Source organism: Aspergillus puulaauensis, chromosome 7 (assembly GCF_016861865.1).
Source record: "Aspergillus puulaauensis MK2 DNA, chromosome 7, nearly complete sequence".
Classification (NCBI taxonomy): Eukaryota; Fungi; Ascomycota; class Eurotiomycetes; order Eurotiales; family Aspergillaceae; genus Aspergillus; species Aspergillus puulaauensis.
Window position 1 is genome coordinate 1,286,245 of NC_054863.1, and position 27,131 is coordinate 1,313,375.

At 50.0% G+C, this 27,131-nt stretch overlaps 9 protein-coding genes across 9 annotated transcripts; 5 read left to right on the plus strand and 4 right to left on the minus strand.

The window, feature by feature from the left end:
- Nucleotides 1–24: 24 nt before the first annotated feature.
- On the plus strand, nucleotides 25–1,423 carry BAT1 (branched-chain amino acid aminotransferase, cytosolic; the record flags this gene model as incomplete). The annotated part of the gene is made up of 4 exons (XM_041695370.1): nucleotides 25–250; nucleotides 315–612; nucleotides 663–1,361; nucleotides 1,411–1,423. 4 exons carry the CDS (start codon nucleotides 25–27, stop codon nucleotides 1,421–1,423), a joined length of 1,236 nt encoding a protein of 411 aa, XP_041561107.1.
- Nucleotides 1,424–4,422: 2,999 nt separating this feature from the next.
- APUU_70492A (uncharacterized protein) lies at nucleotides 4,423–5,580 on the minus strand (the record flags this gene model as incomplete). Its single annotated transcript, XM_041695371.1, has 1 exon — nucleotides 4,423–5,580. The coding sequence occupies one exon, from the start codon at nucleotides 5,578–5,580 to the stop codon at nucleotides 4,423–4,425; it is 1,158 nt and encodes a 385-aa protein (XP_041561108.1).
- A 2,237-nt stretch (nucleotides 5,581–7,817) lies between these two features.
- APUU_70493S (uncharacterized protein) lies at nucleotides 7,818–8,180 on the plus strand (the record flags this gene model as incomplete). Its single annotated transcript, XM_041695372.1, has 1 exon — nucleotides 7,818–8,180. The coding sequence occupies one exon, from the start codon at nucleotides 7,818–7,820 to the stop codon at nucleotides 8,178–8,180; it is 363 nt and encodes a 120-aa protein (XP_041561109.1).
- A 2,237-nt stretch (nucleotides 8,181–10,417) lies between these two features.
- On the plus strand, nucleotides 10,418–11,392 carry APUU_70494S (bZIP transcription factor; the record flags this gene model as incomplete). Its single annotated transcript, XM_041695373.1, has 3 exons — nucleotides 10,418–10,577; nucleotides 10,631–11,187; nucleotides 11,261–11,392. 3 exons carry the CDS (start codon nucleotides 10,418–10,420, stop codon nucleotides 11,390–11,392), a joined length of 849 nt encoding a protein of 282 aa, XP_041561110.1.
- A 4,457-nt stretch (nucleotides 11,393–15,849) lies between these two features.
- On the minus strand, nucleotides 15,850–16,944 carry CKB1 (casein kinase II subunit beta; the record flags this gene model as incomplete). Its single annotated transcript, XM_041695374.1, has 1 exon — nucleotides 15,850–16,944. The coding sequence occupies one exon, from the start codon at nucleotides 16,942–16,944 to the stop codon at nucleotides 15,850–15,852; it is 1,095 nt and encodes a 364-aa protein (XP_041561111.1).
- Nucleotides 16,945–17,895: 951 nt separating this feature from the next.
- APUU_70496A (transcription factor domain-containing protein) lies at nucleotides 17,896–20,406 on the minus strand (the record flags this gene model as incomplete). The annotated part of the gene is made up of 6 exons (XM_041695375.1): nucleotides 17,896–18,861; nucleotides 18,924–19,175; nucleotides 19,222–19,957; nucleotides 20,020–20,065; nucleotides 20,113–20,189; nucleotides 20,249–20,406. 6 exons carry the CDS (start codon nucleotides 20,404–20,406, stop codon nucleotides 17,896–17,898), a joined length of 2,235 nt encoding a protein of 744 aa, XP_041561112.1.
- Nucleotides 20,407–20,894: 488 nt separating this feature from the next.
- On the plus strand, nucleotides 20,895–21,922 carry APUU_70497S (putative JmjC domain protein; the record flags this gene model as incomplete). The annotated part of the gene is made up of 2 exons (XM_041695376.1): nucleotides 20,895–21,854; nucleotides 21,902–21,922. 2 exons carry the CDS (start codon nucleotides 20,895–20,897, stop codon nucleotides 21,920–21,922), a joined length of 981 nt encoding a protein of 326 aa, XP_041561113.1.
- Nucleotides 21,923–22,250: 328 nt separating this feature from the next.
- Nucleotides 22,251–22,787, plus strand: APUU_70498S (uncharacterized protein; the record flags this gene model as incomplete). The annotated part of the gene is made up of 1 exon (XM_041695377.1): nucleotides 22,251–22,787. The coding sequence occupies one exon, from the start codon at nucleotides 22,251–22,253 to the stop codon at nucleotides 22,785–22,787; it is 537 nt and encodes a 178-aa protein (XP_041561114.1).
- A 294-nt stretch (nucleotides 22,788–23,081) lies between these two features.
- Nucleotides 23,082–25,481, minus strand: APUU_70499A (putative general amino acid permease (Agp2); the record flags this gene model as incomplete). The annotated part of the gene is made up of 7 exons (XM_041695378.1): nucleotides 23,082–23,121; nucleotides 23,177–23,553; nucleotides 23,604–24,339; nucleotides 24,390–24,468; nucleotides 24,520–24,663; nucleotides 24,834–24,862; nucleotides 25,138–25,481. The coding sequence occupies 7 exons, from the start codon at nucleotides 25,479–25,481 to the stop codon at nucleotides 23,082–23,084; spliced, it is 1,749 nt and encodes a 582-aa protein (XP_041561115.1).
- Between the last annotated feature and the right edge of the window lie 1,650 nt (nucleotides 25,482–27,131).

Here is a 27,131-nt window from a genome sequence, read left to right on the forward strand (position 1 = left end):
AGCTACCCGGAATCCATAGAAGCCATGAAATCGCTCCATCAATTAGCTCGCCAGCGGGCGCTGCCTAGCCTTGTTACTCCGCGTTTCCAGAGCCCTCTCGCAAACCAGCTATGGCAACGAAGCTTCAGTGCTACTCCAGCTGCTTCGGAAGGCGCTCGCCTAGACCCGTCAAAGCTCACCATCACAAAAACAAGCACGCCGAAGGAGTTGCTGCCCTCAAAGGATCTTGTCTTTGGCAAGACATTTACTGGTATGGTTGTTCTTGGAGCTCATAGCGCAAAGGATGTACGTCGCTAATGGCATTGTTCTTCTAGACCACATGTTTTCTGTCGAATGGACCGCGAAAGATGGCTGGCTTACTCCCCAGATCGTCCCCTATCAAAAACTCCAGCTGGATCCCTCGGCTTGTGTGCTCCACTACGCGTTCGAATGTTTTGAGGGTATGAAGGCGTACAAAGATAGCAAAGGTCAGATTCGATTGTTCCGACCCGACAAGAACATGCAGCGCCTGAACAAGTCATCTGCACGAATTGCTTTACCTTCTTTTGACGGCGAAGCCCTCACCAAAATGATTGGAGAGCTCGTCAAACTCGACAGCAGATTTATTCCTGAGTATTTAAAACCTTTCTGTTTAGTTATTTCGGCTGCTAACGCTGTTATAGTGCGCGAGGTTACTCATTGTACCTGCGACCCACGATGATTGGCACCCAGAGCACTCTTGGTGTTGGCCCGCCAGGCTCTGCCCTTCTTTTCGTCATTGCGAGCCCCGTAGGCCCTTACTACCCAACCGGATTCAAGGCTATCTCATTGGAGGCCACTGATTATGCCGTGCGCGCTTGGCCTGGAGGTGTGGGAGATAAGAAGTTGGGTGCAAACTATGCTCCCTGTATTGTTCCTCAGCTGGAGGCCGCTTCGCGTGGGTTCCAACAGAACCTGTGGCTCTTCGGAGAGGAAGAGTATGTAACAGAGGTCGGCACGATGAACCTTTTCATTGCGCTGAAGAACAAGGAGACTGGCAAGAAAGAATTGGTGACTGCACCCCTTGATGGGACAATTCTCGAGGGTGTTACCCGAGATTCCGTGCTAGGTCTCGCCAGAGAGAGACTCGCCCCGCAAGGCTGGGATATTTCCGAGCGCAAAATCAGGATGGCAGAGCTCGCCGAGGCTGATAAAGAAGGAAGGCTGCTAGAAGTTTTTGGAGCCGGCACAGCAGCAATTGTCAGCCCCGTGCGGAATATCAGCTATCGTGGCAAGCTGGTGAACTGTGGATTGAAGGAGGATGAGGAGGCGGGGGAGATTGCTCTTCAGATGAAGAACTGGATCGAGGAGATCCAGTACGGTGATAAAGAGCACCGGTGGAGGTATGTCACTAACACTGTTCCCATATAACATTCTGCTAACATATTCCAGTTATGTCCTATAAACAGAGGTGATGGCCGATATATCGTCTCGCATAATATCTAAATCTGTTGGCTCAATTTTGTAGACATTTTTTTGCGTCGAGCACAAGCTTTAGATACATCCACTTTACAATTCATTTCCATCAAACACCGCAGCACTACGAGCCCAGGAGGCACTCGCTTTGTCCGTTTTAAGTATTTCCTCGGACCAGCCTAGGTACTTTTTTACTGATACTGCCCCCCCAAAAAAACCAGTTTATTGGAAGGCATGATTCCCGAATGCTCAGCCCCCCAAGTCTAGCCCGGTAGGCTCTCGAGTCCCCATTCTCAAACACCCACAAAAGTATCCAACAGGACAGCCGCGGGGATCCCCATTTTCGATCCAGAGTGCCTCGCCCTCGCTTCTATTTCAGACCCAATAATCAAGCTACAAACCCAAACCCCTCTCTGGAGTTAATAATAGCAAAATCAGTCACAACCCTGGCACGCTGGACGCCTAAAGACCCCCGATGCTTGACTTGTATCCCCCGGTCCCAATTAGCAGTCTTAAATAAGGTAATCTCATAGTAAGTGTGCGCAGTTGTACAAGCCACGCATGGGATGAAGGGGTGATTACGTCGACCCGCATTCTCAGCCTCCCGCCGCGTTTGTTACTATACTAAACCAAGTATACATGTAGAAATAAATGCAGTGCCACTTGCACACCATGTAATTACACGCCTGATCAATGGATGCAAGTCAAGTGGAGTGAAGCAAATGAGGCATGGAATGCCTTATCCTGGTGTACCCAGTGTCGTGTCACCGCCATGTTGGATCCCCCAGGCCGAAGGCTGTGCATTATTGTAGCGCCGGGCTGCGTTGAAGTTAATCTTAAAGAGGAATCGTCCTCGGGTACAGGAGGAGGCTGAGTGGGTTCGAAGTCAGGGCGCCGAGTATCGCCCCTCCAGATCACCCATCTCGTGCATGCATGTTGCTACCATTAGTGATAAGTGCCCCATCTACGCCGGACGTACATAGAACTCCACAAGGACGGAATACCCGCTCATGAATTGCTCTCCACCCCAGGCAGTCAGTGCAGTAGAGCCTTAGCAGGCGCATATTGGCCCTAAGTCGAGTATAACCACCCGCCCAGTCCAGCCCAGACCACCAAGACTAAAAACGCCTAGGTGCTTGGACCTTTTTAAGGCTGAGTGAAGCCAAACCTCAAAGTCGAAGCACGAGCGGAGGGATCCGTGTCAATTTCCGACGTGCGTCCAATACAAGACTGAAATCAAGTTCCCACAGTCTGCTGGTTGGAGATTAGGCTCGCGGGGCTGAAAAGCGTGGACTTTCTTTTCTTTTCCTTTCTTCCGACTTTCGAGGCTGGAGCCTGGGATTGTGTTCGTGTGCATGTGCTGCATACGGCCGTACTCCAACTCCGTACGCACGTATACGGCATATGGTGTACGACATATGGTATAGTTTTATGCACTCTTTCTGCTTCCTTCATTGCAACTGCAAGCCCGCGCCGGGTTGCCCGTCCATTTACTTCTCTGGGCTAGGCTGTGCAACATGCGGCGTGCAACTTGAGAATCGGGCCGGACTCGGCTGGGTTTGGTTAGCGTTCGATGTTATTCGTGGGCGCGTGTGATCAGGCAGGATGATGCTAAGTTTGGGATAAGTTCTGAACCAGACGCATATGGTTGACGGAGGGTTTCGCGATGACGGACCAAAGACCAACATTGGCACATTGTCTAACCCGTAACGGACGTCACTGCCGAGAAAGTGGGCTGGAATCGAAAAGCTGAAGAAATTAGGACATGAGTGAACAAAATAAGCAATCATGGAACGAGGTGCGTGGGAATATGTAGGAGCAGCAGCAGCGTTGGTGACCGGCTGAAGAGTGAGGCAGATCGACCGCCAGTAAGTGCCTCTTCCTATTGGAGATTACTTTTTGGGCTCCAAGAGACTTGGTTTGCAAGTTGATCGCCTCTCGGCATGTCCGATCTGCTTCATTGGCACACATTATTAGATTATTGAATGCTCGTATGCGATGACTGAGTTGGATGGCCCCGCTGGCCTGCGGATCCCTAAGATCGAAGCGAATGTCTTTCATCGAATGATGACATTTGAAACTTCGATGGCATTGTATCTTTAGGGCATACTGTATCTGGCTGTAGAATTTCGACGAGATCGTGAATACGCAGTTGATGGCGGAAACAATTGCTGTTCAGTGTCTGAAAGTCGGCATTGGATATTCCAAATCATGATGAAAATATCCACCGCCCTTGTTTTTTTATAGAAGCTTGACCTGTTGGGGGTGGTGAAACTGTGCAATGATACTATGGGCTGATTCATGACCGTTGATGACCTGACGTTCTTTGTTTGGGTTCCGATATACGAGAAAATAGGCCCTGTAATCGCTTAATGCAAGCCACCACTTCCACTTTGTTGCTCTGTTCCTGTGGAAAAGATGTGAAAAATTGGAAAGATGGCCGGGATTATCGCATACAATTTCATATACATGAGGTATGCGCTACCCTACTACACCGCAGAGTAAATGGGATTAGGTATACGCGGTGTATTTCTGAGCTACTCTCGAAAATAGTTCAGAGTGGCGGTGGGTTCATCAGGAGGCCACTATTCGATCAGAAAGAAAGAAACATAGATGAACATGTGCCCCAAAAGCCCAATCACTGTGATTGTGAGACATAAACCGCAACTCAAGAAAGTCGCACAGAAATCTATTTGCAAAACAAGTGTTACCCACGCTATCTGCTGGTCTCGAATACAGAGTTGAGTTCTAAACCAGAGAGCGAGAGTGCAGCATGGGGTATAGACACAACAAAATTCAAGAGTCGCTTGGAACCTAAGATTTAAGATTCGTGTATAAGCTCCCCGGCAGTATTTGGCACGCGCATTGCAATGGTTCCTGCGAGGATATCACATCACACGCAAATTCTGCCTCAGCGCCAGTGTAGGTAAATGATATTCCTGAAGAGTACCCATGACCTGAGAATCTAGAACGGTGTTTTGAGACTGGTTAACGCTGGCGTATGCATATAAGCTGTGGCTGTTGAGATCCTTCCTTGGAGTTTTCCTGGATAGATCTTTGACCATGCTTGAAATTCCAGCATGCGACCAAGGCTATCTCAATGGCTTCAGCCAGATCGTCCAACATGACAGCTGACTTTCGGATAGAGGTACCAACAGCCCCGTGTTGATGTGTTACCCAATCCCTATATTTCAAGGCGTTGCGTGCTTTTGTAAACAGCGAGAGTGAAGGGTCAAGTTCCCAGATTACTTCTCGGCAATTGGTCCATATCCAGTTGAATTGTTTGATAAACTCAAGTTCACCACTCGGCGTCTCTTTCAACCATTCCACTAATATCTCTTGATGAAGTTGCTGTAGAGTCTTCAGTGAGTTGCTCCATCCTTGACCTGGAGTCCCGGCCAGAAGACAAACGTTGTACCAGTCTTTTGCGAGTTCGAGTTGGAATTCCCGCTCGCTCCATAGCTCGTTCTTTTTACTGAGAGTCCTGTTGGTAGTTGCCAAATCCATGGCAGAGGCAGCGACCTCCGTGTCGGTTGTCACTTTGATGATGGTCGCTACCTGTCGCAGGTGGTTGAACGGGCGGACGAAAAAGTTGTGGTCAAAGCCGTCGAAACTCGGTTTGTAGGAAGAATTGAAGTTGAGATGCCCTCCCTGGAAGGAAAGAGTGAGACGACCCAGCGTCCCCGCGCTCTTGAGTACATTGACGGTGGTTTGGGTATTTTTCCATATATAGAATACACCAACTCTTTCCAATGCGCATGGCGATACAAGCCTGACTACAACCTGATCCAGTATATGGAAGGGGAAGAGGCTAAGAGACTCAGGATGAAGTGTGTTTATGGGGATTTGGACCCTGCCTTGCCTGACCGGAGAGTGACTGAGAGGCTGAGCGGGAAGGTGGCCAAGGGAAATTTTGAAGAGAGGTATTGATATCGGGGCCAGTAAAATCTCCAGTACGCATCCAGAGAATAGAAACTCATTTATCTCGTTGTACATACCCTTGCTGGCTCGTAGAAGATTGGTATAAACATTTAGACAGCCTTGCTTAGGCGACGAGGGCTCTGTGTTAGAAACTTTAGACCAAATCAAGTTTCTGATATCGTATGATAATACGCTAAAGTTCCCTAGACCTGATTCCGAGGCCATAGCTGTAATATTCGGAGCACGGAAGGGACAGAGGTTGGTTCTGCTTCAATTTCACTCGTTTTTTTCTTTTCTTTTTTTTTTTTTTTGGTGGCGCAGCTGGTGATACTAAACAGACAACAGCAGGTGGGGGGTCTTCCTAGAGAAACCGGGTACCATTCCAGTTGATGAAGATGCATGTTGAAGAAAAAACAAAAAGGCTGAAAAGGTCAGGTAGACCAGCTGTTTTCTGAGAACTTTGTTTGTAGGTGTGTTACATAACTCTCTTTTTTGTTACTTCTCAGCAGTCATTAGGTTTTGTTCCTCACTGTATTCACAGCTGCATGAGCTTGAATTTGATAAATTTGATACAGTGCAGATGGTGACAATCAGATGTATTTAATATTAGGGTGATTGTACCCCGTATATATGGACTGTCGACACATCCATCCATGGATCATCTACCCTAGTACCGAAATAGGCCTAGTGCTATTAACGGGGATTCCTTCATGGAGAAGAATTCCGAGCAGATCTGGAGCAAGTTACCTGGGATATCGAGAGGCGAGATACTTTCTGTATTCTTGCAGAAAAAAAACAGGCAACAGAGCGTGCAAGGACTAAAGGCAATAAAGCCCAGTACAAGCTACTTTGCTTCCCATGATTCATTGCAGCTAGATGGAGGTATCGTTGGCGCATCTCAACTCCCAAGAATTCGACTCCAACCACACGGATCGGACACAGACCCGTTCCGCCGGAACGTTTTCTCCAGGTCCGTTCTGATGGCTGGGGGTTTGAACCCTTCAAAGTTGGGACAAAGAAACCGGATGGGCTATCCGGACATGAGTCTCCAAGTTCCGACAATCCCCATGAGGCGGAATATGCCGACGACCCCAACAACACGCCATCAGTGGAGTTGCAGAGTGTGCACGCGCTGGTATCTCAAGGTTGATTGATAATCTTCAGCTCGTTTCCTTGGTGGCATTCCTTAATGCCACTTGCTGACCGTTAAACCCACACATCCATGCCAAGTTTGTCAGCTGGCAAGTGTACTGTTTCGGCCCTTCCCGCCCAAATTAGAATCTGACTGATGATGCTTTGCTGCTTCTAGAATGTTTGCTGAAACTTCGAGTCTGCTGACAGCATATTCTGTCCGACCGATCCGAGAATTCTTGTTGCGCGGCTCTTCCCTCGAGTCCTTTACATTCCTTAAGCCAGGTGTCTCTGGCTGAGAGAATGTGACTGTGTTTCGCCCTCTCGGCGAAATCTGGGCGGAGAACGACTATGATTCGGTGTGAACTTCGCTGAGCCAACAGCCAGTTAGGCAGTGGCTTGTGTGACATTGAAACAAAACCAGGGCGTGGAAATGGGGGTTTGCTACTACTGGGATCTCCATCGACCAAGAGAATTTGACTTCAGCTACTCCGTAGGCGTCCACAATTATTGCAAATTGCAGGTCCAGAATCAGGTTCCCATGAAATCCGAGATCAACATAGCCTGGGGGGCTACGATTGGCCGGCTCGTGAGATCCGTGCTGCCATTTTGATTGACTGCGGATTGGCGGATGGAGTGGGTGCGGTGACTGACTGACAAATGTGAGGAGCTTGCGAGTCAGCCAATGATACTTGTAGCCGACAGTTGGTTTCTTCAGCCCTACTAGCGTACTTGCTGGCCCCCGCTAGCGTCCGTTAGACTGGCCTGACAGCGTGAGGACGAAGGAGACCGGACGGATTTTGGGTCAACTTGTTCAGCCCCATCTCGAGCTGTGAGGAAAATTTTCCAAATCTCGCGCAAGTTTCAGCGATTCCCTTCAGTGCCGTCATCAAACGGTCAGCTGCAGGGTTTTGAGGCTCCTCCGGAATAGGCGGATTCTCAGCTGAAAAAGGCCTGGAACGCGTGGTCTCCCTTGCAAGGGATTAATTATGGCGGTGTTACGACGGAGATAGCAATACCTCCTTCCCTGGCTCAACCATTGGCGACAAACCCAGTTCCCAACACGGATTTACGTTGAACCATCGTATTAATAGCAGCAAATGTCGAGTCCACGAGCAGGCGCCCGGACTGGCATGTATCACAAGCACCCTCACCACGAGTTTCATGTCATGGCACTGCAGATCGGCTCAGCAAGGAGGCTTCTTGGGGCTGAGGGCATTCTGGCCCCAAAGACGAGGGAATGGACATGGGCCACGGGCGGAATTCCATTTTGGCCCGATAGCGCATGATCCACTCCTGTTAACTGCGCCATTGACTTCCTTGTTACGGTGATGTTGACGACTAGATATAATTGTATGGCGCTTCACAATATCTACGGTGAATTAGTGGCTCAGTATGAACCATCTAAGGAAAAGCCGGGCTCCTCAGATCCCCGAAAATGCCGACTTCAAAAAAGAAAAAGAAAACAGAAACCCCGAACTGCACCAAAGACTAAGATGATAAGATCTCTGTATGTCTCCACCACTCTGGAGCGTGAGATCTTTATCCTTAGTCGAGTTGCCAAGATCAAGGGGTGGAACGTGGTCGAAATCGAGACCGTGCATTTGAATATTTGCGAAGTTGTGCCATTCCTCCTTCGCGCATTTCGCCCGCATTTCAGACGCAAGAGGTCATTTGGGGCGCCTGGCTCCTGACTTTGAGAATTGAGGATTGACTGTAATTGGGCGAGAAGCGGATTGTTCATGTAAGGTGGGTGATACTGAAATGCTATCCCAACACCACCTTTGCCCTCAATTTGTCATTGCCCACGGAATCCATGTGAGCGGAGGCGAGAATGGACCGAACTCCAAACTCAGCCATCGAAATGTTCATGAGTTTGAGATTGAAGGAAAGAATTACTCCGGCTACCATTGCCTAGTTTACTTCGGCGGATACAGGCCAAGCTCCAACGAGCCTTGATCTCGCGAGCTGTGGTTCGCCCGATGGATCAGAGCGCTGCAGGGTCGGAAAGCGTCCACCGAATCTTCTTTTCCAGACTCCGAATATTAATTATTCGGTGTAATTATTGTCCTGGATGAGGAGGCGTTGATAGGCGAGGATGCATTAGGCTCCAGCTAGTACCGTTCGGGCTCTATTCGGCGCTGCCAGCCCCCAATCTTGTAAAGGCCCGGAGTATCTTAGAGCGACAACCATTAATTGATTAAGATACTAGATTGTGGAAAGATTGTGGATATGAGTGAGGCAGGGTTGCGAGCAGCGCATCCCAGCAATGTGTACTCTGGGTCGAGATGATAAATTTGGTGAGAGGTGAAATGTGCAGCAGGAATTTGGATTAGTTATGCAATGGATGCAGCTTGTGGCTTGAGAAGGATCAACAGACAGAGACAAAGTTGTCTAAAATAATCACTGTAAGAACCTAAGAAGCCTCATTGTGAGGATCAGAATGGCAGTGATGACCGAGCTGTGTAACTTAATGAATGATCCATACTCTGGACTTTGAATCTGCCCAGTTACTGCCACTGACTGCCACGCACTCAGTGGTCTCAGGTTTGGCCTGTGCTGAGAGGGCACTTGTTTCAGCTTTCAAGACATGGACCCGCTCGCTCAGAATTGCCGACTTGGTTGGTGCATGCGTGTTGGAATTCTTGCCAGACAGACAGGAGAACTGTTTAGTGTTGGAAGGACACGGCGAGACTGACAGACCGACGGCATGCGGGCTTCTTGTCCAACCTCCCCCACACAACGTGCAAGGAAGCGATCAAGGGGCCACTCCTCCCTCTGTCGGCTGTCCCCGAGCCTGGTTGAGGAGGCTTTGACGAGCCCATTATTTTTATGGTTTTACGTATCACTCATCCTGACTGAAGATTGCTCATCCTCCATTCTTGACCAGCGAATGAAAGGCCCTCAATCTGCATTGGAAATTGCCCGGCGTATTCGGATCGCAGTCTCGTACTCGTCTGCGTTTTCCAGCCTTTTCGCCCACGAGCCCACTCTTTACTGGAAATGTAAAAAGGAAAAGGCAAAAAAAGAAAAAAGAAAAATAAAATAAAAGAAAAAAAACAAACAAACAAAAAAAACCAAAATCGGAAACCAAAAAACCCAACAAAGAGATGAGTGAAGAGAGGCCGGAAAAAGGACGCAGTGACGGTCTCCCTCCTGCACTATAGCGACTTACAGAGCCTACTGAGATTGGACCGTGGCTCGTCTTCACAGTCACAGACTCACAATTCCACTGGGCGCTTCATAATTCCCTCCATGGAAGCGGCGGAATGCTGGACAGTGGAAAGTGAATCGCTGGAACCACATGGACGGTCGAGGGCTGTGGAACATTCCCAGCACAGCCCTGGTTCCCTGAATCTGATTGCCTGGACTGCAGCCTCCGGCCCTCCAGGCCCCCTGCGGAGGTTAAAAAAGGCGCTCGGTGATATCGGGCATCCGGGGTTCCGCGGCAGCAGCACACTAGCAGCCTAGCAGCACGATGCTCGCAACAGCCTCAAATCGCCAGTGACGCAGCCTTGCATTTCCTTTCGGGAAAGGTGCCTCAACCCCCCCAACACATGGTCGACATGCTTGCCAAAAAAAGAAAATTAATTAATTAATTATTCCTGAACCCATATTCCATATTCACTCAGCTAATCGCACGGACTGACCCGCTACCGCAACGGCTCAATCGCGCGGCCGTCTGGGACTCGGAGTCCGGGGCTGAGCAAGAGAGCTCCGTCCACAGCTGGAGTGATAAATACTAGCCATGCGCCGCCCTGTTTGAGTTGTTGTCCCGTGGATCCAACCGACAGCCTTGGACTCTTGGAGTATTTGGACGAAATAGCCCCCACTTCCACCTCTTGCTCCTCATACTTCTACTCTTTCATACTTATAGTCCTTCCCACACTCCAAGCCTGACCTCGCATCATTCTGCTTTAGCTACTACAAAATGCATCGATCAAACGGTTACTCATACTCCACAAGTTCAAGAAACCACGGCACGAGCAGTGCCTTCAGTCCCAATGCCAACCCTAATGAGGACTGGACCAAGATCTCTGACTTGGCTGAACGGCGTCGTATCCAGAATCGCATTGCCCAGCGCAATTATCGTACGTGCCGTACTATACTATGAGCTGTTGGGATTATTCTAACACTGTGACAGGCAAGAAGCTAAAGCGCCGCCTGGAGGACCTTGAAAAACGTGCTGCCTCCGCATCCGAATCCCCAGAGCGCTCTCTAGAGCCGGAACCGCCAGTTAGAGTGACCGTCAAGTCTCGCGCAAAGCATACTCGCGCATCCAAGTCGACATCCGATATCCACAGTCCCGCATCGACAGACCGTGCGTCAACATACGATAGCTATCCCACACCAGAGGAACGGGGGTCGATGTTTTCATACCAAAGCACCCGACAGCTTTCCACTTCCCCACCACCCCTCCTCTCGTACTCCTCGCTCGACGCCTACGGACAGCACTCATACGGACACCCGCCAGCATACCACTCTCTTTCCGCGCCCTACGGCGACATGGCCTACCACGGCGAGTACCCCTCGCCCGTGCCTTCTCTCCTCCCTGTCGCGATGCACGGCTCCGTACCAGCCAAAAGGTACTCCTCGTACGGCGACGACGATATCATCAGCCCGTTCAATATGAGCTACGCCTCGATGGCGGGAATCGACCTGGCTCCCGCGCAACATCACCAGGAGCATAGTAACATTCCTGTACATACCCTCCCTTCCATTAGGGCGACGTACCCGCAGTTCCATAGCAAGAGGAGCTAATTTCCCCCGCCAGATGCCAGCTTTGTCGCAAGGATACGGCGATGACCACTCCTCTCCATCGACGCCCGCGGAGCCTTCTCTGGCTTGCCCTCTGACGCCGGAGTTGGACACTACCTCTTTACACCCGTACCCTCCACTGCTTTGAGCTGCGTTTTGCGTTTCCTGATTCGGTTTATTTTTTTATTTTCTTCTTATTTTTTATTTTCACTTTTCCTTTGTTCTTAACGAATTACGACTTGTATCGGTGTCGCTGGGTATTGTTTCCTTCATCAAGATGTGTGCAATAACAGGCGGGATATCGTATCTTTACGTGGATAGATGCATGGCACTCGGCGTTTAGTATTATTTTGCTGGCTCTTGGAGATCGGAAACCTGGAGTACTCGGGAAATTGCTCTCCTACGAATTATTAGACCTTTAGTATTCCACTACTATTATCATCTCCCTTCAGATGATCAATCAATCTCCATTCCAATTTCAAACGCAACTGACCGACCCGAGTTACAAGTAGTAGGATATGGCATGCGGGCCAACCTAAGGACCAACAACCCTGCATAGCGCAGTCCAATAACGATCCCGTTTTTGGCCCCCAAACACCGCGCAACCATCCATGATCCAGCATGGCTCAGTCTCTTATTCGGTCCGTTGTAGCTGAAAGGCGAAGAAAAGACAAGGGTCTCAACTCTCAAGCTCTTCGGAAATAGCGTGCGGACTACGGACCAGATCTCCAGAGTGGGCTCACCGTTCCAGAGCTGTTCTTTCATGGCTCAAAGAACGGACGGACCCTTTGTATCTCAACTCCGTATCCGTACGGACGACAAGCCAGCAGACACTTGATCAATCATGTTTCTTTGAACAGGACAAAATGGAGTTGGCTGGAGGTGGCATCTCATTTGCTGAATTTGGAATAATTAATCTGAGTAACTAGCCCGGATAGCTGCGGGCGGCTGCCTGGTCGGAGTCGGGGGTTGTTCAAAGACAATCGGAGATAGGTGCGGCGTCTACCAGGACCTGGTCGCCGACCACTACCGGATGGAGACTGGAGTAAGTACCGAGTACCTCCTGTGTAGATGGAGTCATGTCCAATTGACTCATTTATCGCATTTGACGCATTCGCAATCACAGCACAGCAGCAGCGATCCGGCACCATCCGCCTGGATCACCGTCGACTCATTCTAAGTTCCAACTAGACCAGGTAGCAGGGTGGGTTCACTGGATTCACCGGATAATGTGGTACGTTGTTGTGAATCACCGCAGCCTGGACACTGGGACAGTGGTATCTAGTCCCGAACTAGCTAAGGAAAAGAACGCCCCTTGCTAACCACCGGACTGGTTGGGGACGGTGCCTCGTATAATGCTAACCCGGTTCGGGCAAGTCATTCGTCGCCTCGTATGTTTCAGACTCCCAGACAGTCGGAACAACAAGAAAGGATTAGCGATGATGTGCTGTGCTTTGATTTGAAATGGAGACAGGGACTCGGGAAAGTGGAAGCGTTAGCGGAGGCAGGAAATCGGGGCGGGATTGGGGTCCAATTCCTAGCGAGATCCAGTGGTGGAAGTGGGATGTTTGCGAGGAGCAAGGTGCTGCGCCTCTCTTGGGCGTGCCGTGACGCACTCGTCCACTCTGCCAAATCAGGTAGCCCAGTGACGGAGTATACAAAGCGACAAGGAGGCTGCAGCGTTGGCGCTGCTAAATTCCTAATCGAGTAACCGGGGAGCTTGCACGGTGCCCACGGGCGATTGCTAAGCTGATCCTGCTCCTGTTCCTCCCCATTGAATTAAGCAGATCACGCTAACTGGAGAAATTAGGTGCTGAGCTGAGAAGAGTCTCCCGAGTGACAGGTGAGATTGGTTTGAATGCTTATTGCTTAGCAAGCCACCATGCTAGTGGAGCTGGTCACATTGTGCACTTGCATTGCTTCCCGTATTTATGCGCTCGGAATCGGATACGAGCGCCCCAAAGAGGCCTGGACTTTGTGATCAACCGGAGTTTGAGTTGTGCCGCTGACACGGTTTCTCCTGATTGCTCCTTTTTGAGTATTGATCCCTGCTTTCGTCGCACAAAGAACCGGAATTGGAATCCGCAGGTTCTTGGGCTCAAAATACAAAAAAAAACAAAAACACAAAAAGGATTTAAGGCCTAAAGACCGGAAAACGCCGAGCCATGTCTCAGTGGGACGGTCAGCCTGTGACTTGCTGGCTCGTATACTGAATGGGGCCCCAAGCAACCCGAATAACACAGAGCAATTAATTAATCTGGAGAGCCTGAAGATTACGACGCCAGCTCCTGGAACGGCGGATCTGAACCGAGCCTCCAAGACATGCTGCATAACTTCCCTTTCCAGTCTCGTATCCGGTTCCTCCCAGCTGTCAATCCCTTCACAGCCCAACGGCCCCTATAACGATTCCAATCGTATGCGTACTGGGCAGACCCAACTGCGCCTTGTATCTGGACACGCACCAAACTATGTATACACCCTTTGTCGTTGATTTGCACGCCTTGAACGCCCTTGCCCCCCGCATCCAAGCCCAAACAACGCTGTGAACCAGGCAGACATGTTATCGAATATATGGGGCGCAGAAGAGACTGGCCAAACCCTCCCAACTGAAACCGTCGATCCAACAACTCGATTACCATACATGGTATAAACGACTGCCATGCCCGATCGGCCAAGATCCACAACTACACCCGATGACAATACGAACGCCCAATAATAGGTATATAATAATATGTTGATAATAACAACAACAACGCAAAGGATTGAGCCTCAGCCTCCTGATCAACGTGCGATTAGGCCTTTGCTGATCGCATTGTTTCGCGAATAGAGTTTGATCTTGCGTCGACGAACTTGGGCACTGCCTTGCAGGCTTGCCTTCTGAACTGCCACGACCGTGCAGTCTACGACCACCGACGACTCATGCCCCTCCATGGCCAGGTGCTTTCAAGTCCCACTTGTGCACACGGCGCTTGGGCCGCGACAGGCTAGAAGTGGCCTGAGCTGTGCCTCGGGCTTGCATTAGTCGCACCGTGCACGACATCCTACCAAAATCCTCTGAGGCTCCGCTGGACAAATCCAAGCATTGGTCAAAGAGTGACCGAGCTTGCGGCGGTAGTCGCTCAGAGTATTGGAAGGATGCACGACGTCGATGGAGAGCAGCACTAAGCGGCATTTCAAGCAGTACGCGTCCACAATTTACCATTCATGTGCGCCAAATGGCAGCCTATGGATTCAGTGGTTTACCATACTACTGATACCACCAATTCAAATGTATTTAAGCTTCTTTCTTCGATATAGCCGCGTTGCTTGTCAATTCAGCACGTATAGGAAGACGATGTTCTGATGACAAGTACCTGACGACTATGGCAGTTTTGTGACATTACTCCCTCGAGGTTCAGTTTATATGCTTACGCATCTCTTCGAAAAGCTGTTGGTACTTTGAGCGTTGCCCTACGATTACTGAATCAACCTAGAGAGCACAAACACAAGCAAGAGGAACGAAAGGATTCCTGATAGTGTACGAGTTGCGTGACCGGTCGAGGGCCTTTTTGACAGCTGGTCGCCAGAGTGATCAAAAAGGTAGAACGGCCTTGCTTCTAGCAAACAAGGCGTTGAGACAAAAGCACCTCCATGCGTCGAGAAGGGCTGAACTGCAATATACCATCCCTACAGTATAGAGTCCGGTCACCCAGGTTGGCAGCTCGTCAAAGATAGGTCAGTCCTAGTGATGTTCCTGTTTGTTAACGACCCAGGAACCTAGGTATCACAGTTCCTCGCCGAGAAACCATAACCCTCAAGGCCGATACGCGCCTGCAGGTTCGCTGTACCCCTGGTGCCATCCCTATCGATATACAGTTCCACCGAAACGGGACTGACTTGGTTTCTGCTGTTTCCGAAATCCTAGCTTTTGATCTGAGTATACGCCGTTGGCTATCTGAGACTCGATATCTAAATATCTATCAACGACGACAGGCCCTGAGCCTAAATGCAACTGGGAATACAAGGGCCCAAGGTTGTTCGAGTCTGGCATCTGACGCATGCTTATATCGTAGTATGTGAACTGGGTAAAGATATTTGAGCAACTCGAGACCATCCCGGAGGCTGTTTAAGACGACGTTTGATCTTAGCGAATGTGCACCGCAATTACTATCGGTAAGTGAGGCTTTGAGGGGGGAATCGAACTATAAGTAAGTAGTAGGGCCGGGTTAGTATCATTTGTAATGCTAGGGCTTTGAGCTGCTTTTCTTGGTACCAATATCTACCTACTACGTGGCGAAGCGTGTAGTAACTTATACTCTAACAAAGAAATAAAAGATATGACCAAAATTGTTCGGATTACTTCCATATAATTTATGTATGTGTATTATGTTTCGCCCGTGCACCGACTGGTTAACCAGCCACAACAACGCCGGAAGCAATAAACATTGACGCAAGACGCCTCGATGCAGGTCGAAAGCACAAAAAAACACTAAGAAAGAGATGAATTGGGGGTAGTTGAATTGAATCGAGTGGAAAATCTGCAGTGAAAACAAAAGGTATGTTGTTATAACGTAGGCAACTGAGTAGTAAGATATGATAGTAACATAAAAAGTAGATCCGATGGAATCAACCCGCAACCCCGTTTATGTTCATTTGGTCCGGGTTGTACCGCCGCCGCCGCATAGGGGCCTTTTTCCGTTGTGCGATAGCCGAGTTCGCATTTTGTGCGTTGTCTCCTCCCATCTCTGCGTCGCCATCGTCGTCGTAGCTGCGCTGTAGCGATTGGAAATAGGTCATTTCGTCTAGCTCGAGGATGTTTGTTGGCTTCATCCGCAGCCACTTCATGCGAGGACCGGACCTCGACCGTTCTGAAACTTTGAAACCGTAGATTCGCGATTCGAACAGCTTGCCTTCTCCTAGACCGGGTGCGAAGCTGGCCGTTCGTGTGCCATTGAGTTCTATCGGGTAAACGGGACGAGGCGTGTCCGATGGGGGTTGGTTGCTGATACCTGAGGTCGTGGTTGTGGTTGTGGCAGTCGAAGGGAATGAGGCTGAGCGCGTTGGTGATAGAGTTAGGTTTACGTCGAACGTTGGTCCGATGTCCAGGTCAGGGAATGTCATGAAGAACAAGCAGCCGAATGTAGTTCCGAAAAAGGCGCCATCAACGGAGTGAAACCGACTGTTTGGAGGGGTATACAGGTCCTGGCAGCTAGGGCAGAAGAGCTTCACGGTCTCCTGGCCTGGCGTATCAGAACGACCAACGGGGAGCACCTTGCATCCATTACAATAGACCCGCGGGCAGACGCCGAAATGTTGCATCTCGTACTTCTCTAGCATCTGCTGGATACCTGGCCGTGAGGTGATGTACCGTTGGTGGATCAAACCGTAGAGCAGCTCTGCGGAGCTCTCGATCACACTCAAATCACTTGCAACCCTTGCGTGTCTTCGTTCCCTTCGGTACCCAGGCGGTTTTTCATCACCAAGTAAGTCATCGTCGTCCTCATCCTCTTCTTCCTCTTCCTCCTCCTCTTCGTCCTCTTCCGGCTCCACATCCAAAATCATCTCCAGGGCCTCCTTGTACATAGGCACCTGAGACTGCAGGCCTGTCAGGTTGAAATCATCCTCGATAAAATCTTCAGAAACCTCCGCGAAGAACTCATGACCCATAAGTTGGCAAAACGAGGAGATCCATGACTCCGGGGCGCCTTCGGACGACGACATATCGAACGAGTCGGACGGGACGGTAGAGGACGGCGTTGATTCAGACAGTTGACTCAAATCCAGCCTATCTAGGCCGTCGGCCAACGCCGAGCCTGCTTCTCTCGACACTGTGCTGGAATTCAATTAGAAAAAAAAAGAGACAAATTAAGCCCAGCGACGTTTGGCGGAAGAGCAGGAGACAAACAGCCTGTTGCCACGATTCTCGAACTCCAGCTTCTCCCTCAACCCTAACTGAGGCAGGGAAGGCTCAAAATATGAGAGAGTAAAATGCGGACGTCTAGAAAGGAGCGGAGATAGCGAGTGCGGACCAGGTTTGGGGTGGTCAGAAGAGCAGCGATGTCCTCCTGATAAGCCGAGGGGTCATGTCAATGTGCGGGACCACAGCGGATTGTTGTGCGATGGGTGTGTGTTGACGCGATTAAGCTTCAACCCCACTATCCGTCATCAGACAAATATTCAAAGTCGCAAGATATTGCAGATAGAAAGACAAATACCAGACTTATCCAATCCCCGATATCCAGTGAAGGAACGCGATAGAGTGCGTAGAGGGGTGAATTTTTCTTTGCGGGTTGGGAGGCGATCGATCGACGGAGGTTGACGGACCTCCGAATTAGCCTCGTGGGGCGGTGGGCAACTTTGAACCTGATGGCCACAGAACCTGGGGGATAAAATGAAAAGACTAAAGAGAAGAGAAGCCCTCAATTTGGCATTCTTTGCATGTATTTCTCGACGCTCGATTTGGGGAGCTGGAAACGCGATGATGGAAGATCAAAGAAGCAGGAGGCTGGTTCGTCACGTGTATATATATGCCTCAGGCATGATTGCTGCCTGATTGTGTTTACGCTTAAGTAGATACAGATTAAGTGCAAGAAGAGAGTGAAGAAAAGAGTAACTTGGGTATCTTGCCAAAGACAATGTAAAAAGACATCGAAAGTATATCAGGAGGAAAGTTCAGAATAAGTCCCGTATTACTCGTGCAAATTCGCCTTCATCTCCCAACACACCTGAGAGCCCTTCTCCAGTATTCTGTAAGCCTCCCTCAGGACCGATAAAACCGTTCAGTCCATCGGTTGCCGTCGGCGCCATAAAGTTACCGAATCCTCCAACGGCCTCGAACAAGGTCGTCAACTCGTGGCTCATCTGTACCCCATTTAGAGGGCTATTACCCAACTCACCAACCCCGTTCATAGGGCCATACACCGACAAGTCTTCCATTGGATGACCAGCCAATCCTGCCATTGCAACAGCCGCTGTCGAGTGCGGGTCGTTGGCATCAGTGCCAAAAGGGCGTGCAAGGACACCCAATTTCTCGCCTGTTCTCCAAAGGCCTTTTATAGTCTTCCATAGGCGCTTTGATACGTATGATTTGGTGCTGAATCCATTGACAAGGTCCAACGCTAAGTAGAACTCATCCCGTACCTGCCGGTTGAATTCAGTAGGTGCATGACAGACAGCGAGAAAAAGCACGGCAAGGGCAGCAACGAGGAAGTAGTTGAACGTGATTTGCTGCGTGCGGTAGATGTCGGAAGTTTGGTTCAGCCGAGTGAGGACTCGGACAGAGTCTTTGGCAACATCAACTACCGTCTGAGCATGGCCTTTATCTTCTGCAATGCTTGTAGAAGAGTGAAGTACAGGTCGATAGATAAGTATCCGCAGTTGGTTCATTCGCAGATACAGAAGTATGCGTAACCTTCGAAGGCCTCGATTTGCTGTCTCGCCTGGTCTCGGAGATTCAGACGGATAGAATTTGAGAGTATCCGGAATTTGCTTGTACCACTGTAGGACTTGGTAGTCCAAATAGCCAATCTCGTCTCGGCGTATGTCCGTTGCCCCGTCTGAGCCCAGACCAGAGTACCAGACCTTCGAGCTAATGCGATTATGGACAATCATGCATTTCAAGTACTGGAGCGATGGGTCCTAATATCTATAAGTAAAGAGACAAAAAAAAATAAAAATTGAAGGAGGTCGGTATATCTTACCGGCTCAGGTAGATTGGGGTCAATATCCTCGTCTTGTATGACGAAAGGCAGTCCCGTACCGAAACTCCACCGTCTGTCCAAGGAATATATTGACCAGAATATTTTGACAATTTCAGGCCATTGAGCTTCGTCGGGGAAGGATTTGGCCAGCGCGTCTCGTCTATGGAGACCCATCTCAAGGCACATACGAGCAGCCACACCGATAATTCGATAAGCCAATGCATCGTCGTCTGTATGAAAGTGATAAGTTGCCTATTCGATCAGCATAGGCACATTCCAGAATCCGTATGGGACTCACCATCAACCCTAGAAGCTGGATAGTTTTGACATCTAATGTTTCCCAAATCTTGGACTCAATGACTGGTTTAACGCATAGATATAAACGCCGGCCAAGTTCGCTCTCACCGCCACCTTCAACAATAAGCGTAGTCGCAAGAACTAGCTTGATGAGGTTTGTGCTGTCATCTTCGAGGCCATCTGCGCCTCCTAGCCCTCGGTGCATAAGTCCAGTGCGCATTGCTGCCTCCATAAAGGTATAAAGCAAGTTGACCTGATGTGTGACCTGGTCGATATCGACCAGCGGGTACATAATCCCAATCTCTTCTTCATATACTCGGCACAACCGCAGTGCCTCGTCCTTTTTAATCGACCATATCGGGTCCTTTGACGGATGCATTGGTTGACTTAATGCCGGCACATGAGGAGGAGATGCTGCTGGCGTAGCATGTGCCGTCGTCAAGTCATCTTGTATACCTTCCTCGACCGGCGTAATGCCCATATGTTGAAGGCTTGATCGAGCAACGTCAAAGTTGAATGCCGAGCTGGTAGGGCCATGGAACCGAGGATGCCTCATACGAGGCTTCCCCGTCGGAGGGTGCATCGGGGTAAATACCTGAGAGCCATCACGAGGGAACTGATCAAACGGTGGGCTGTCAAAAGTGGGCTTCTGCACGCGAAGTTCATTGAGGCTGCTAAAAAGACTGCCAACTTGATCCTGCAGCGAAGCAATCTGATCCGTCATCGACCGGAACTCACTGGAAAAAAGAGCGGAATTGTTAGTTCAAGAATGTCGCAGAGTTATGTTAGTAAAACTTACTCAGAATCTTTGAAGTTATTATTACAGCAGTTAGGTGCATATCGGCCTAAAGGTGGGTTAGCGATTGAGAGCAGCAGACATCTGGCAACCAACATTCGAGTTTCAAGTGTCCACAGCGCTGACACGGCACCTGGCCATTGCATTTGATTTTCCGACGCTTACACTCATTACTAAAATAGATTAGCCAATGCAGCAAGGGGGAGGCGATGGGCTCGAATGCGCGGCATACCATGCAATAGAGATGTAGCGATTCCGCTTCGATCGCGTCTGGGTTCCGTTCTGCTGTTCCGCCTTTCGCTTTGCGCTATCTCCAGCCGTATGCTCGATTTGCTCTTCTGGAGTGGCCTGAGACGCAATGGAATCGGCCTGAGGAGGTTCTGAGTCCATGCTGGGCGCGAATTCGGATGGTCTGATCCGGTAGTGGCGTGAGGGAGGTGAGAGAGGAGTGCGGAGGGATTCCTTGCCTCCATCGACGGGCGCGCGGGGTTCCGTCCCCAGATCCACCGCAACCCCAGGACCTCCAAGACTATAAAACCAAGAGCTAATGGAAATTAAGACATGGTAATTGGGCTAAATGCCGCTTGACAAGTTGACATCCGCCGGGACTGAAAACGGTATAAATTCAAAGGCGATGCAGGATTACCACTGTCAAACACCATCACCAAGTCAACAAGCGCTGCAATACTGCTTAGAAGCAAGACCAGGAACCCACAAAACCCCGTAATCTTTCACCGTAAGCCTTCGAGTTAGGCTAGGTGGGTTTTGGGTGGTCTGATCGCACGTGCCCAGGACCAAAGCCTTGCCGTCGATTCAGACAAACCCATTTTAACTCTTTCACAACCCATCTCGTGGACACAATTGACGCCAATTGTCTAATGAAATCCCAGAAATGGTTCATGTGCAATAACCCACGGGTCCAATCCCAATGGCTCTCCGAAATCTTCCCTCGTTTCGCTTATTCTAGGCGCGACAGTTCTTTCGCACGGCCCCAATACAAATCCCTCGCCGTTCTCGAAGGTGACAACATAGATACATTTCGCGAGGGATTTTTCCTCCCTGAAAAGCCCGTGATTCTTCCCCGTCAATCCTTTCGCGATATCCCCGCGTACGAGCGTTGGTTCCACCACTCGCCGACCAAGCCGAACACCTCGCAGCTGAATACCAAATACCTCTCAGCCCATGGCGCAGACGCTCTAGTTCCACTCGAGCTCACACAGGCACAATTTCAAACTCCGCAGTGCAATGACCTAGAAGACGACTCAAATCTCAGCTTCCGCAAATTCCACGCGCCGCTCAGCCTGTTCCTCCAGTGGATTCGCGAAGCCGAATCGCAGTCCGAGTCCCCGTCGCGCCTTTACCTAGCGCAGTGCCAACTGCTTGATCTACCTAAGGTCCTCCGCGACGATTTCCCGACTCCTTCTATTGTGGCGAAAGCCGGTAAGGGTGATTTGTACGATACGAATGTGTGGATTGGACACCCGCCGACCTATACACCTCTACATCGAGACCCGAACCCCAATCTATTTGTCCAGCTTGCTGGGCGGAAGATTGTGCGATTGCTAGCTCCGCGGGATGGACAGGTCGTTTTCTCTCATGTCCGGGGACAACTCGGCCGGAGCGGGAGCCGGGAGGCGGCAGCATTCCGGGGCGAAGAGATGATGCAAGGCCGCGAAAGAGCTTTACTCGAGCAGGCCGTTTGGGATGATGCGGAAAGCAAGAAAATGGAGCGGGCGTATGAAGGGTTCGAAGCGGAGCTGGAGGCTGGTGATGGGTTATTCATTCCTAGGGGGTGGTGGCATAGTATTAAGGGAATGGGGGAGAGTGTCACGGCTTCGGTAAGTGCCTTGATAGCCCCATTCGACTTTGTTGCTGATATTATTAGGTCAATTGGTGGTTCCGTTAGATTTCCTAGATTACCTTTACTACCAACCGACTGGCGAACAGCAGCAGGACACCTAGGCTAATTATAGACAATTATTTAATGTAATTATAGAACCAAATCTAGAATCCAACTGCAAGTATTTAAGAGCGTCGAAGCAATTCCCAGTGAAGTTTACAGTGAAGCTATTCCGCCCAGTTCTAGAACCCGTCCAAGCTCCCCAGCCGACACTGCGGAGAAAATTCCATAACCACCCACTGTCGACCTTAACCACCACCACTGCCGCTTCTAACCTACCACTCGATCGCAGCTCAACCCACCACGTAACCAAGGGAAAAAAAGAAAACAAGACATGCGCATGTCCCGCGCAACAACCCTCCTCCACCTCCTGCTAGGTCTCCGAACTTCCGCATCGGCATCGGCGTCGGCATCAGCACCAACACCCACCGCTCTCTCTACCCAACTGCTAAACAAATCGCCCGCATCCACCCTCTTCGCGCAGTGCCACGTAACAAACCTCTATTCCACTCTCGCAAAAACCTACTCAACAATGTCCAATCAGGCAAACTCCAATCCGCAAACCCCCACACTTGAATCCTCACCCGAAGATAAATCCAAGCCGGTCCTCGCCCTCCCTGACTCGTCAAGCGCCTCAGATGACGTCCCCCAGCTCGATGTAAATGGGGATGGGGTGAAACTAGACCATCTCGGTCCGCTAGTTGTTAATACGGACGGCACGCTGGCGCGCATCTCGAACTGGGCCCAGATGACGGAGATTGAGAGAAAAAATACACTGAGGGTTTTGGGGAAGAGGAATAAGGAGAGGATGGCAAGGCTGAAGGCGCAAGCTGGTGAGGGGCAGGGCGAGAGTCAGGGGCAAGCGCAGTAAAGGGAGGAGTAGGATTCTTAGACTGGGGAGCATAGGCAAGAGCAGAAGCTGCTGAACAGGATATAGACAAGAGAAACCAAAGATTTGGGTGGTGAAGTTGTGTTGTGTGTGTACGATGGTTTACGATAACAGTGATTTAATAGCAAGCATTACGTGTTTTTATAGACATGTGTACGAACTTCTTCTATATGTAGATTTTTCATTCGTTTATCGTAATTACCTACAGACGGGGTTCTAATTTTGTAGTGTGGTCGTTATGCAGTACTATACTAGTATCAAGTAGAACGTAGTACACTAACTGAACAACCAGTCGCCGAATCTCGAGATGGGGTTACTGCAAGTTGTTAAAAGGCTGCGTGATAGAAAACATTTCAACAGTGGGGACATACCTCGCCGGCTCAGGGATGTAATTCCTGGTATATTCCTCAATTTCCTCCAAACCCGTAATGATATCGATTTCTTCAATCTTCTTAATCGACGTTCGGCGGAGAAACTTGAATCCAAAGTAGAGCACAGGGAAAACGCCAATCATCGTGTACGAGAAGAGAAATGTCGGCACGTTCCACTTCCCGGGCAAGAAAACCTCATAACCTCCAACAAATGCCATAACTGTTGTTGATACTAACGCGATATACGCAACGTATGGTTGCCCCCAGCTCTTATATGGAAGGGATTCGCGGGGAATGCCTTGCGCAATGAGAGCCTTGCGGAAGCGGGTGTACGTGAAGGTGATGACAGAAAAGTTGATGAGTTGCGACGCAGTAACCTGTCAAGTTAGAGGATGAACCCGGAGTGTTCAAAAATTGGGAAGCTTACCAGACTGACAATCCAATCTAGCACTACCGACGCGCTGTTAGAGACTTGGAGAAACGAGATCAGGGCAATCAGAAGAACAGCGCCCACACAGTATACAGGGACCCCGGCTTTTGTGCACCTAGCAAAAATGCGCGGCGCCTTCCCGTCAAGAGCAAGACCAAATAGCGTTCTGCTGGCGCAATAAACGTAGCTGTTCCCTGCACTAAACACGGCCAAAAGAATCATAGCATTGACAATGTGTGGTAGTACAGGGATACCGAGACGGTCCATTGCAATCACATAGGGGGACGCCGCCGCTCCAGGTGCACCGTTATCAAAGGCATCAGACATTGTCTTGTCATTGTACGGGACAAGGATGCCGACGCAGAGCGCTCCCAGGATGAAAAATGTAGTGAGGCGGTAAAACATTCCATTGTATGCCTTCGGTAGATTTCCTCGGGGATTGATAGATTCACCAGCAGCCATCGAGATATAGTCGGGTCCTGCAATGGTGAAGCTGGCTTGGATCAAGCACGCGAGGAATCCCAGCCATCTTCCCAAGCTGCCTTCTTTGTAATATTCTGCAAACGCGCCGGGTTCGTTCCAAAACCGAAACCCGAAGCGGTCCTTGATCGGGTTGCCGCCCACCATGGTAATGAACGTGAACAGGATTAGACCTATGCTGAGTAGAACTTTACTAAGAGCGAGCCAAAACTCGGACTCTCCGTACCACCGCACAGCAAAAACATTTAGGAACCTAACAGAAGTTAGATCAGAAAAGGGAATTTTCTGCTCTGGGAAGCGTACACAAAGAGAACAAGTACGACAACAATCAGCGCTGGTAATGGGATTGCACTGGTCCAGTAGTTGATGACCAGGTTGATTGCTGTATATATTAGCTTGATATTGGGCCAATGCTCGATTGTCGATTAGTTACCAGTAACTTCAAACGGCACCATCGCGGCTTCGAAGATGAAAAAATTGTAGCCAGCGGCGACTCCAAAAGCATCATCGACATAGCGTCCAGCAAAGGTAATAAAGGGCGAAGAAAGCGGCAAGTATGTGACCATCTCGGCCAGACCTAGAAAGCATTGTTTAGTAACCTACAACAGAAAAGCATTGTCTGGACAAAATTGCTGGCACAGCTGCAATTGGGCAATGGCGCATTGGAAGAATAGATCCGCACAAGTCGCTTTGGATATGATGTTGCTGGCGGTGATGGGGGCCTATAATGGGACTGGGGTTTCGTACAAACGGTTATACATAATATAACAGCGCACCTAAAGCAAAGAGATGTATAAGATACTGCAGGTTTAAGCATAGCAGCAAGCCAACGAAAGAAGGGAAAGCGCAAAGCAGACAACCAATTGGTTCTAGCCCATTGCAGGACCACAGCCTTCAGTGGCAATTGACATTTTTCCAGAGAGATTGGCATGTTTCATATCCGTTTTATTTCTGATGGCGCAAGTAAACCTGCACAAACCCTACTAGCCTCCTAGGTCCAGTAGGGCACAAGATGCGATGCAAAAGAACAAGCAGGTGGGGCAGGGCTTACCATATTGTGAATGCAATGAAGAGACTCCCAGGACCTCCTTGTGCCAAACTTTGACCAATTTGAACGTACAATGCCGTGCCAATTACGCCGCCAATGCCAATAAGCTGGACATGTCTGGGTTTGAGTTTTCGGTGCGTATGATCATAACTCGGCTTCAGCCCCTCTTCAATGGATTCCTCGCGATTATTGATAACGGGATCTTTTTCGGTAGATTCACTCCGGTGTCCGGTCCGCTTTGCCAAACCGCTGATCGATAAATCGAGGCGATTGACCGAGGGCGAGGATCCTCCATGGGCCAGAGGGCCTGGGGGTGCGCCTTCGGGGACTGCACTGGACTTCGACATTGCTCGAAGTCAGTGAGTGCGGAAAACTAACGAACCAGCTTGTCGGAATAAAAATTCGAATGACGAAAATTAAATGGGGCAGTGGAAAAGAAAAAAAAAAAAACGAACAAAAACAGAAGCAAAAAAAAGCGAAGCCAAGCAATTAAATAGAACGGCAGCGGGGAGAGAAAAAAAGGCAGGCGACCTCACGACCACCGCGGGCACAGCGCAGGAATCAAACAAAGCAGGTTAGCAGCCGGAATCCCCAGGTCGACTGGGCAAATCAAGGGATGGGAAGGAGGTCCTAATCAGTGCGCGACTCCATCGTTTGCTCCAGTGCCCCCACTGTCGACTAGATAGAATCGGGGCCTCCGTTGCGCCGAGGTAGAATCGCAGCCCGGCATCGTATCTCACGTCCATAGGAGATCGCGAGGAGGCAAACGCATTATGCACTCCGGACGATTGGGAGAGAGCCAAAAGGCCCAAGAGCGACGCCAGAGCATGGAGGCAAAAATGAATGCGAATCAGAGAGGGCTTGCAGTGGCAGATGACGGGCGAGGCAAGGAGATCGGCCCATGGGGTGTGATTGTGAATGTGGGAATCTGCCCTGGGCCGTCGACTCTCCCCGCCGACTAAGATACCACCGAGTAGATGCCGTCGCAAGCAATCCCTACCTATGGTACTGTGCGAGGCGTGCGCAGGACTGAGATAACAAACTAAGTAAATATCCACAGGCTCGGTCTGGGAACGTTGACTTTATCTAGAAAAATAATGCCGCGGTCCGTGAAATGACCAAGAGAAGAAGCCCACAACTTAACCATGCAGTAGCGCCATGCTAGGAATCCCGTCTCTTGCTGCTTACAGTTACATCCTGTCGCCGACCGGAGTCCCTGACACTGGGAAATGCGATAGTCACCGTTCCGCCATGCCTCCATCTGACAGTTGCCTTGTCTCGAGTTCGCTATCCTCCAACTCCGGCTCCCTACTCGTCTATCGGGTCCGGTAATGGTATAGCAGCCACACAAGCCGGGCCCTAGGACTGAGTGTCGTGCTCTCGGTCCTCTACAGCCCGACGGTCCAGCCAGTCCGGAGCAAAGAAGCAATCATTGTCATGGTAATGGAGATAATGTGAGAGCTTCGTCTCTGAGCTCGTAGACTCGACTGAAGTTGCTCGTTGGCTGGGCTTGCTATCCGGCTCGAAGCTGTCGCTCGCTCTTCGATTCGTGAGCTGAGGGCGTCGGCGTTGTCGAGCGTCCGATTGCTGTGTTTGACTGGAAGACATATTTTTGTGAGAGGTAGGGACATTTGCTGCCATCAGCCAGACGAGCAGCGATTCAAATACTAGATACTGTGGCACGCCGTGTATAGCCGCCTCCGCACGGCCTGGCGCTGGTCATTGACGTCAGTCTCTTGATTCGTCTTTCGGCCTCCAGAATGCCCTCCACAGGCGCACTGCAGTAGTAGAATATCAGGTTTATCTAGGGTTGCTTGCTCTTATAACTCTCTTGCACTGCTGTCAAGGCATCCTGGCAGGCAGGCCGTCTAGGGCCGAGGTTGACAGAATGTTCGAGGCCCAGTTTGGTCCTCATCATTCATCACGCAATCCCCTGTGAATCCACAGAGAATTCCTCAATAGACCTATTACAAATCTCTGAATGCGATAGTTGACTA